At 33.9% G+C, this 11,869-nt stretch overlaps 1 protein-coding gene across 1 annotated transcript; it reads right to left on the bottom strand.

Moving 5' to 3' along the window:
- Positions 1–203: 203 nt before the first annotated feature.
- On the bottom strand, positions 204–11,818 carry LOC132546187 (ubiquitin-protein ligase E3A-like). The gene is made up of 11 exons (XM_060209896.1): positions 11,664–11,818; positions 10,395–10,445; positions 9,331–9,731; positions 7,748–8,964; positions 7,251–7,395; positions 6,648–6,853; positions 6,076–6,243; positions 5,416–5,571; positions 4,810–4,883; positions 4,137–4,280; positions 204–3,298 (listed from the first exon to the last, which is right to left on the bottom strand). Exons 1-11 carry the CDS (start codon positions 11,711–11,713, stop codon positions 3,178–3,180), a joined length of 2,733 nt encoding a protein of 910 aa, XP_060065879.1. The 5' UTR covers positions 11,714–11,818; the 3' UTR covers positions 204–3,177.
- Between the last annotated feature and the right edge of the window lie 51 nt (positions 11,819–11,869).

Genomic DNA, 11,869 nt, shown 5'->3' with positions numbered 1-11,869 from the left:
TTTGGGAAGAGGGAACCAATTTTGTAGAAACTGTGTGTCTTTGTACCATGGGACCCAAAGAGGAATTACAGCCATTTTTAAAATTCCTTTGTCTGTAGGAATGATAGAACTTCAAATTAGGTCTGAAGCATCTTAAGATGAAGGTGACATCAGATGTAAATGAAATTAGAAATGAGCTTTTGACTGAATAATTCACAAACACGTTTTATTTTTGATAAAATTTAATTTGTAAATGTCTGTTCTTAACACAATGATACTTGTAATGTAGAAAATAAAAAGGTCAGCATTACCCAAAATTATGAATAAAAAGATCATACCGTTAACAAACTGTTAGGTTTTATATAATTCTTAATTTAACATCCATAAAATTTACTTTCTCCAATTCTTTAAATCGAGGAATATATATTGTGTTCCTTTAGAAGTTGTAAAATTTTGATGAAAAACTACCACAAGCACTACAATCCATGTCAGCGTTTATTGTTATAGCTAGCACAGAAAATTCAATATTTTAAATCTCTTCAGTAAATATGGTAATGGGGCACTACCAAGTGAGCCCAGACACATTTACATCATAGTTAAAGTTCATTTTGTGATGTATATACACTAAAAGGGTAGAAAACAAGATAATGGAAAACGGTGTCGTCCATCAACACCAAAATCAGAATGTGAACCGGGATTGCTTCGCTGAAGAAAAATAAAGATAATAACATCTTTGTCTGAATCTATAAGTAATTTGTGATAATGAAAAAAAGAAGTTAAGATATACTCTGTTCTTACATGTTTAATTCCATGCAATCTTATTGTAGTAAGGATTTACATCTGGCATCTATTGCATTTATTTCTAGTAAAAATTGCATCAAGATCAGGTCATTGGAATCACCAACTGGGGAGATAACTAAGATATTGTGTAAACTTTAGCTTCAATATTGATTTTTCTTAACGAAAACTTGCCCTGATCACATACATAGACATATTGCTGAAATTATGTTACACAACACAAACTCATGAATACAACATGGATATCAACTGAGCAGATAATATATACTAAATCTGGAATTATCATAACAGCACATAATACAATGGCAAGTCTTTATTCTTTTTTCCCCATACATATACTAGAACTTCAAATTCTTATCAGGGATGTTTGACAGAGTTTCAGTCTATGCAATCTATCTCCAAACAGAAACTACACAATCATACATGTATATTAACAACACTGTAACAGGTTTGGCAGGCATACAAGTACATGTACTTCAATCATCCAAATAATCATCCAACTGACCTTAACATATTTTGTATGGTACTCCAGCAAACAAAATACAAAAATATAAAAAAAACACTGTACCTTAAAACTTTTCTTTTTATGAATCTATTAAATGTATCTTGTTTTACTAATCTGGACTGAATCAAGGGGAATTGCCAAAAGAAAGCCTCAGAGCTATACGATTATATTGCCAAGCAAGCTCAAGTGACAAATACAGTAGAATAATTAATGGCATACCTGACAGTTTCCTTACAAAGGTAAAAAGTACATTGCAAGCACAGAAGCCACTTTTCACTAAGCTTACCACAGTACAAGCACAAACTGTAACTTGCTGCCATTTCAACTGCAAATTTAGCAAAGTACAAATGCCCATTGCTATCACTTAGCCTGCAAAGATCTAATTTACAGAACACCACTAGCTTTCATTCATCTTGCAATTGTCAGTATGGTACAAAATAAATTTGATACCAATGGTACAATGAACATTATGTAACTATGAAATTACATATCCTCATTTGAATATACCAATCCATGCATTTACTTTTACCGGTAGTCTTTGTCATTTTTCCAGAAAGTGCTCCTTATATGAATGAACCAGAAATTGAAATATTAAATAAACAAGCAAATAAATATTTCTTAGATAGGACCTGCTTTCAGTTTTGCTGTATATAGAACTAATAACCACACTTAATAATCTTCAAAAGAACTGAATAATAAATATAACATTTCCACAGACATTTTTTTTTAAATCAATCTTTGATCAAAGTTGAATCAAACTGATTGTGATTTACAAATTAAATGTAATATCTACTTAACAATAAATACAAACCATTCTTAATCCTGGCCTCTGTTTCACAAAGTTACCAATACAGTCAACAGTGTTAATCTACTACACCAATATATAAATGCTCCCATCCAGTCTTCCGTACGATATACTGAATTAGGGTATGACTACTCATCGATAAAATGTCATCACAGATATATTTCTCTTCAACTCTAGGTGCCCTAACTTTGTGAACTCTTGTAATCAAGGTCAGGTGTTACAGTAAATAAAGACCATAAGACAGCCATACCCACAGTCTTCAAAGCAGGTTGGAGATACTCAATCAGCTTTCTACTAAAGAGACTAAGTACAAGAAAGCCAAAGCTACAGTTAACCACTACTAAAGGGACTACCACTGTAATGAAGACTGTTACATGTTGAACACAACAACTGATATGTGTTTTGCTCATTTACTGACCATAAACAACATTTTAAAGAAATCTGAAAATGTAACTTTTAATAACAATTTCCCTATATATAAATCAAAGTTGATAATTGGTACTCATCTTTGATTTCTTTGAAATTCTTTGCACGATGGTACCCATCTTTATTTTCTTTTAAATTCTTTGAAAGAAAACTTTTAAAGGATATGTTCAAAATGCAATCAAACTTAACTTTAAGCTAGTGTTACAAAGATATTTATGAACCAATTTATCAACTAAAAATTAAATGGAAAAGTAAACAATATTAGAACAATATGATAAAAAGCTAGACAATTCAATGTATCAGGGAAAACAATGTATTAGCAATGGCTTTACTATGAAATCTCAAAATTTTGTGTTTAACTCTGCAGGAAGGATAAGATTCATACAGAGTGCAGCTAGGAGTGATGGGTATGGCTAGAGTTCTGATCGGGAGATGACACACCAGTATAAAATCTGCTAACAAGAATTACAGATCTCTGGACAAATTATACAAAAACACATCACAATGGGTTTGCCCAACACAAATACTGCTCATATTCAGCAGTTAAAATGTCAACAATTCTCATCATTATCAAATTCATAATACAAGGAATTTCTCCTGGTGAGCTTAATATTGTCAGCTTCCAATTCATCTCCCTCCTTTGGAGTTGTAAGTGAAGTCCTTTTTAAAGCATTCCGAATCCTTTGGAGTAGTTGATGGCCTTCAGTAGTCTTTCATTGAGTTTCTCCTTGGAGGAATAGTCCGGTAACAATAGCACATTGAAGCAGGTGTGTGCTGTCGGCAGTCTACGGACAGAAACAAATCATATATCACAGTAAAAATTGTGTCCTTTGAATTACAAACAGACTTTGCTCTTAAATGACCAACTGAAACACGATATTTAAAAATGTTTTTTAACTTTGCAAGAATAATTAATCTTGCATACAAATACATGCAGAAAAATCCTTAGAACAACCTGGTATATGTTTCAGCAATTATTTATAAGCCATTTTTATCTCCAAGCATGGAATTCCCCTTGTTCCTGTTTATATTAGAATATAAAACAGTAATTCATAATGCAAGTTCTTCATTTAAACAAGGTCCCAGTTTTGTCTTTTGGCAAAGTTCACTAAACAGTGAGCTTCTTAGAGCTCATTATGAACAAATAAACATAACTGCGTGACAAACCAATATTTGCTGAAACTACTGTTATATTTTTTTCAAAAGTTTGTTTACTTAGTTCTGTATGTTTACAAGGTTTATTGCGCTGTGAAGAGTAAGGGTCATTTTACTTTGAGGTGGAATTTCTTCTAGTAGCTGGTGACTATTTCACTAAAACAAAATGCAGGCGACTTGCCACATGCTATCCAGAGTGATTTTGAAGAAGCGTCATCTGACGGACACAACTACTACAATAACAGGCTGTCTGTAATCTCAGCTTTCTAAGAAAGACAGAACAGCCTGGATCTTCACTTAAGGCTACAAAGTTTGATGTTCTACCAAGTTATTGCGATTTCACCTTGAACAAATCTTCAGCTTCTAATCACTTTGATTTGTAAATGATAAAATCACTGTATTCATTCTATACAAACAGAGTAATAGTACTGTGACAAAAAGTAACTTGCAATAACTGAAATACCATACCTATCTGAGTCTGGCCCATTGCGGGCTATTATGAGCTTGAGTTTTGAGAGACCTCCAACAGGGACTCGGTCTGTTCCAGTTGTAAACTGGACCAGTTTTCGCTTTTGTTCATCTGAAAAGCTATGGACAACTTCCCAGAAATGTCTGAAATGAAAAAAATTGTGAGCTTAAATCAGAATTAATTAACAGTTATGTTCAGTTGACATATCTTGTTACATTTATACAAACGATATCATAATGGGGTCATAGAGCTAACCATTATAAAACCTCTTCAGTTCTAAGATTTATCTGTTCTCATCTATCCTTTCATTTATCTGCTATCAACAGTAAGTGAATTACATCAAGAAAGATAGTATCACTGTGTTTGCAAAAAGTTTCGTTTCACAATGGGTTCGTCACGCAACCTAGGCTAATGAAGTCAGAACAAGTAACAAGAAAATGAAACTGAATCAAAATACTTACAGAAATAAAATTTGCTAGACTGATGGCAAATAATTTCTATAAACAGTAATTGTGATTTTGACCTTGATCCTAGCAATTTCTATAAGATGATGTTCCTCCACAATCTTACAATCTGTTTACCACAAACATGACTTTTTATACTTCATGCACAATGACAGATGCAGGGAAATTGTTAAAAGTTTCCCAAACTGACTTAAAGTTAGTTCCTTACTTGATTGTTGTGGAATCCACAGTGAATCCCCCATCATAGTCAGTAGCTTCCTCCAGTTCATGAAAGTCAAATTGCTACAAGAGTAAGGCATTCAATTAATTATTAATATGTTCACAAAGGGCTAGTCACTTTTGTGACTTCACAAACACAATTTTTTTTCACCGAAAATAATGTTTTAACAAATCAGATGAACTGCATGCAATAGCAACAGGTTAACATCTCCATTAAAGTAAAGAAGATATACATTCACAGAGTAATAATCAAACTGGTACAACAAAATCCAAATTAAAGACCTTCTTTAAAACAAATCGGAAACATACAAAGCCATACTGATCATCACATGTGACTAGAAAATGTCTATCAGATATTAATTACCCCATTCATATGCAAATCATAACCTGATCAAGAGTAGAACTTAATGTTATGATATTGCATACTATGTGGTAAACATGAACCAAATCTGTTGAAGGCAGATTTGATACTAGTTGAAACAGGATGTGACTGAATAGGACAGAAATACATGAGTAACATTAAATAAATGGCAGAGGCAAAAACAAAAAAGTTCACAGCACATGAACATCAATCAATACTCTTATAAACACTTACTTTACTACCACAAATCAGCAGTTCAATCTCCTCTGGAAGGAAAAGTATTCTCAATGGACTCTCATTGGTCACCATGTGAAATCCCCTTTTAAAGGCATGGAATTGTTTCTCAATAGCTTTATTCAGAATGAAGTCAGTGTACATATCAACAAATTCCTGGAAAAAGAAAAAAATATAAAACTAAAGTGTCGTATAAAAACTGCATGAGCAATCACATCATACAATGAACAATGGTGTGAATTTATAACAAAGTCATCAACAGTATATTACTTAAACTTCTGAAAATAACATTTTTTAGCAAGATTTTAACTATGTCCAAAAAACAAAGATAATTAATCAGTGTTATTATACAAGTTTTATACTGAATTCAAAATCTAAATTAAAAGTCCATGCAACTGAAAGAACATTTTTTTTTCAATGCAATTCGAAACGTGAGGAAAATTTTTAATTTATCGGCAAATCACTCACACTCAGTATCTCATTTAGAAAGGTGATGAAGTATTGACGGATACATCTGTCAACTTATAATGATAACTGACTTAATGTCTTTAATGTCCAACTCAAAATGTTTCAGGTGAATTTCTCTTAAAAGCCACTTCTAATTCAACGTAATACAGATTGTCATTGCCTAGACCTTTTTGTATATCAAACATAAATTACCTGCTTATTTTCTTGACAAACCATGATGTTTGCACCATTTTCCTTCAAGTCGTGGGTTAATGCACTCCCAAATACATCTTTATAGTCAATGCAAAAGGACTGGGGGAAAACCTCCTCAAAGTCTTCCTCCTGATACTCTAGCATCTGCTTAAGACTGCTTGCCATTGTCTGTAATACAACCAGAGATGATGTCAGACATTTTGTTGCAAATGCCAAGAATTTACAAAGAACCTCACTTAGACAACCTCGCTATAACACTTCATTTCAGTCAAACAAATTTGTTATATGTCTTTATATGATATGATTCACTATCAAGGCCACCTCATACCTCATAATTATGATCAATTCTAAAAAGTCCAAAATATCAAATTTGTATTGAATTTCACATTACTAATCAGACCACTGATCAGTCACAAAAACTGCAAAGTTACCTAATGTGTATTTCACTTCGTACTGGTGCTAAATGTCTGATCAATTTTCTATATTTAAAAGTCAAACTGACTCATCAAAATTTTAGAATTGGTGCTCTTGGCTCACCAGAAAAAATCGTACAAAAATTGCTGATTACTTACAGGATCTATGTCTTTCAGGTCTGCCCACATGCCCTTTTTACCCATTAACTTTCGGTAGACAACCGGAGGAAAGTGGACGTCCACAATAGTGTTATTGTAAATAGCAAGACCAAGCATTATGCCAATAAGGGTGAACTGTCCGTCGTTTTCAAAAGATGTAGGATTAAACCAAAAGAAATGTGTATCTTCGTTGTAAGTAAACATCCCTGTAACAAACAAAATCAAAGTTAACATGCTTACATAACTGACTCTTTTATAGCATATGCCTTATAGACAAAAAAATAAATATTCTTACATGTTCATTCATTCCCTTTAGAACACCACAACTGACCATGAATTCCCTGAATGCCTTGGTATATTTTATGTATTTTACTTTATTCTTCTCTTTATTCATTTGTACAGTTTTCTAAGCTGTAAAACATTGGGTGAACTTCAGCCAGTGAACTGCCAGATTGGGTATTTCACTTCACTTTTACTATCATTTCACTTCTAATAAAATTTGATTAAGTAATTAACACCTTGATATTTTGTCTTGTGGAGATTAAACAACAGATAGTTCATAGGTACTCTCATTGTTTATGGTATTAAAAATCAGGACCTTACCAAAATCAGGATTAAAAAGCTCCTCTATTACAAGCTGGAAGAACTCCTTTGAAACGCCTCCTTCATCCAGACCTTGTTCACCCTCGAACTCCACAATGAGCTGTTTTTTCAAGTCTTGGGGATTGTCCATGGCAGTCATTTCCAGCTATTAAAAGAATCATGCAACAATCAAAATCTAAGGCATTACAAAGGTAAAGGTGTATCACATACTGTTTTACACAAGCCAATAAAAAAGGTGAATTCAAATTATTTCAGAACACATAATTATTTATCAAATTTTTACAATAAGACCAAGATCTAAAAAGCAAATATCAGTACACTGTGACATTCTTCACTACTTCCCACACATTTTGAGGCCTCTTCTGGTTGATATTTTGAACTACTTTGATCAATAGTAATAATATAACTGTATTCATGCCAGTGTATTTGCCTAAGGATATTTTTCAACACAAATTAAAGAGAAAAAATTTCACTTTGAGAGATAAATCAATACATACAGCAACTAATGCATCATCTATGAGGTGATCTCTTCTGACCCTGAGCCGAAGGAAGGGTGTAGGTGGAGTTCCAAATAAAACAGTTTGCTGAATAGAAGTCCTTCTCTCATTATACATTCTCACTCGGTTGTCAAAGTTCATGCACTTTTGCTTTGATGCAGTTGTCAATATAAAACAGTGATTCATGAAGGAAAACTTTGATTCATTTTCTAATTTGTATTTGTAGTCAATTTCCAAGTCTACATATTCGTTCAATATTTCATTTACGAAGTCTTCATATGCTACCAAAGGCTGTCTGGAATCCAAGGGTGACACTCCCAGTTCTTGACCCAAAGAATCTTCTTTGGGTTGCCGAGATTCCTTGGGCTCATTGCCAAATGCACCTTGAAGTTGGAACATATCCTGTAGTGTCTTTTCGTTTTGAGACTTTTCCTCTTCCACAGAATCCTTCAAGTCTCTATCACTTCCATAAATGCTGGCATAGAAAAGAATTTTCATGACTTTGGTAGCACTAGTTATGCCATCGTCATCATTGATGTAGTAGCCCCCACCCCACCTAGCCTCACTCTGAACAATCCTCATGGTGATGAGCTGATGCAGTGCCTGCAACATTTCGTGCAGACGGTCAGCACCAAACCTGGACCACACTTTGGCCAATCTCGCCTGACCATGTAGTGACAATTGGCTCAAAGCTTTGCAGAATTGGGGAAATGCTCCTTCAATGAACTCTGGGCTGGACATTAATGGAATTTCCATCACAATAATAAAGATGTTGATATAGAGTGGGTTTCTGTCCATAACCTTGTGATGTTTTAAGTCCATTTCTACTGAGCGAGCCAAGGACATGAGAGCATTTATCAGTGCTCCCTTCACTGGAGTGTCCTGGATCTCCAACAGGGCAGTGTAAGCCCTGCGTAATGAAGGAATGTCAATAGATAACTCCTCCTCTGTGTCTTCTTCTTCCTTGGATTCATCAATCACCATCTTCTCTTGACCAGCAAGAGAATCCTCTTCTTTTTCATCTGTGTCCTTATCTACATCTTTTTCTTTTGGCACACTTGTTTCTTTGGTTTTTCGAAAACTGAGCAATAGTGAGTCTGTGTTATTGTAGGTAGAACCTATCAATCTCACCAATTTTGACCAGCTGTTGTTTTCTTTACAATCTGCTATTAGGCTAACTAGAATCTCTTCAGTCAAAAACTTTGTTTCCCTTGCAACTGCAAAACAACAAATCCATTTTTCCCAGTAATTAAAAAGTTTAAAGAAAGACTTGAATTTCATTTGCCCTGTCATTTTCTAAACAATTTTGTAACAGCAATTAGACCTCATATATAGCACAGTATGTAAAGCAAAATGATAAATACATTTCAAACATTAATTTAGCAATTTAATTTAATTACATTAACAAATCTGACATTAATTACTTTGCAGCATATCGTCATTATAATCCCAGAATCAAAACTTATTTCATTTTAGAACAAAAAAAGGAATATGACAGTAAGCACATATTCTACAACTACATACAACTATTTTCAACAAAAAATCTTTAAAGCTGATGCTAACTGAAAACATGAATTACCTACCTGGGGAAAGGACTTCTTTCTCTGGTGTAGAAGAACTACTACTTGGCGATAATTTTTTTAACATTGGTAAAGGGAGATTATTCATCCTTGCCGAGGGTCCAGGTACAAGTAGGGCTGTAGCTGACGTGACCTCAGGAAGAGGCCCAACGTCATGGCTGCTACATGGGCTTGGTTCACAGTCCTCTGGCATCTTAGCTACTTTACTTGGCTGTAGTTCACATAATGTGGCTTTACCCTTGAACATCTCCACTGCCTGGACAGCTAGTTCATTCCGACTACGTTCTCGATATGTGAAATCTGAGGAGGATGCACAACATTTATTTTCGCATCCCTCATTTCCACAGCCATCAGTCAGCTGGTAGTAGTATTTCTCAATCAGCTGTTTTGCTAAAGCCCGCTTCCTGCAGAGGGTAAAAGTTGAAGATTGGACTTAAGAAGTTTTCAAATAGCATGCAGTACATCATTTTATATCTTTCCAGGTACCAGTATTCCTTAATGTGTCATTGAAAAAAAAAACTTTTCGTTACATCTTTTAAATTTGAGATGATATCAATTGGACTACGCCAAAATTGAATGATTCCTTATCTAAGACATGAAAACATTTTCTATTTCCACTAAGAGCAAGAGATGGTCAACAATTCAACATTTTTAACAAAGTTTGAAATTGGTTGACCCAAATATATCATTACTGATCTTGCTTGGGTTCTTCCATCCTTCCCCCAGTGTTTATCATTAAGAGGACAAGCTTGACATCCACCTGAAATTAGCTATCAGCAGTTATCCACTAACGGCTGTTTTATCATCAAATATTGATAGGTCAAATTCTCTGATTGCACAGAATTGCAGATGTCAGAATTCGAAAGACAATCAGAAACAACTTCAATTAGAGAATGACATCACTTTGCTGCACCATGTTGTGTAAATTTACTGGACAAACAGGATGAGATGAAAAAATCTGGCAGGCATGGTTTCTATTTCATTAACAAAATCAAGGATAGCCCATTTTATCAAAGTCAAAAAAATGGACATTACGACCCTTTGACAATGTATATAATACTACTTACATTCCGTCACCAGTTTCTGGTCGGTTGGATGATAATGAGGATGGGGCCTTACTGAAATACAAAGGCAAATACAAAAGCTATAAAACATGAAAACACATATCTGAATCAATATCATTATCATATATTTTATAGAGTTATCTTATCTTAACCAACAGGTAGTCAAAGTTATGGAATATCCTGACAGAATTTGTGTATTTAAAACATCATATGATGGCACATTTTACAGACATGTTAATGAGATTTCTAAAGGAAACGGCTAAAGTTTGATCTGTGCAATATTGGACACCGGGTATTCACTTTGCTGTAAGCTCTCTTCCAGTCATTTAAAACAGAATCATGATATCTTCACCAAATACAATTTTTAGACATGTGTGATGTGATATATGTATCATAATTTGCTGGATCAATTTTACACAGCTGGAATAATTCCAAGATGTCTGATGATTATGATGGTTTCAGTACACATCACAGCAACAGACATCTTTGCTTTTTTTTTCTTTTTTTGTAATTTCAATAAAATTAAAGATGTCTTATAATTATGATGTTTACAGCCTGTTTAACCCTATTTAGATCAAGATATTCCTCTGCCACACGATTGTACAATATATGAACTTGATTTTAGTCTAAACTGAATGAGAATGCTTTACAGAGCTATTGTTCTTTAATAGTTTCCTTATAAATCCTTATCACTAAATACTGCAAAACTCTTTTGATCATGTTTTTGCAGATTTGGTATATGCCTTTAGGTAAAAAACAGTATACATGTCTGGGTTTAGAATAATATACTGCCACTCAAGCTTGATATACTCAAGTCAGTGAGGAGGACCTCAGCAGCTTTATCCTTCATAATAGTTTTGTAATTATGTTTCTACTTTTTGATAAAAATAATTCCTTCATTATACAATCTAATTACTAACATTGTACAATTCACAACAGTTGTAACATTTTCTTCAAAAACCCAAGGAACATTTAGAGATATTTGTCAGAGCACAAGCTTAGTCAACTGAAAATTTTTAGCATGACAAGCACTTTTCCGAGTTAAAAATAAAGAATATTTACTCAGATATATTGGGAGAGTTCCACTGATTGGGGTTTAAGAAATTAATATATGATCGGGTTTCGAACACTTAACTGAAACTATTGTATAATTGACACTTAGTTTATGAAATTATTCGCCAAATGCGTTTCACTTAGTTCACTATCTTCATCATTTTATGACATGACATTACGAATCGAAACAAGAAATGTATAGAAGCCATCACAAAATACCTTGCGGTTGGATTTCCGCTCTGTTCTTCGTTATCCTCGTTAGAGTTCATACGAATGATTTATGTTACTTTCTTATGAAACCCATATACGCAAACTACGCAGTTAAATCTGTATAGAACAAAATCTGAGAGACTCTGAACCCCTTCATCGGACCTTCGCCATTTTGACGTTCAAAATCGCGATGTCACGAGAATTCGGTTAATGAA

This window comes from Ylistrum balloti, unplaced genomic scaffold (genome assembly GCF_031769215.1).
Source record: "Ylistrum balloti isolate Yb309-2 unplaced genomic scaffold, AGI_CSIRO_Ybal_v1 Utg369876, whole genome shotgun sequence".
Lineage (NCBI taxonomy): Eukaryota > Metazoa > Mollusca > Bivalvia > Pectinida > Pectinidae > Ylistrum > Ylistrum balloti.
Note: the sequence above shows the minus strand (reverse complement) of the source record. Positions and strands in the feature narration are given on the sequence as shown.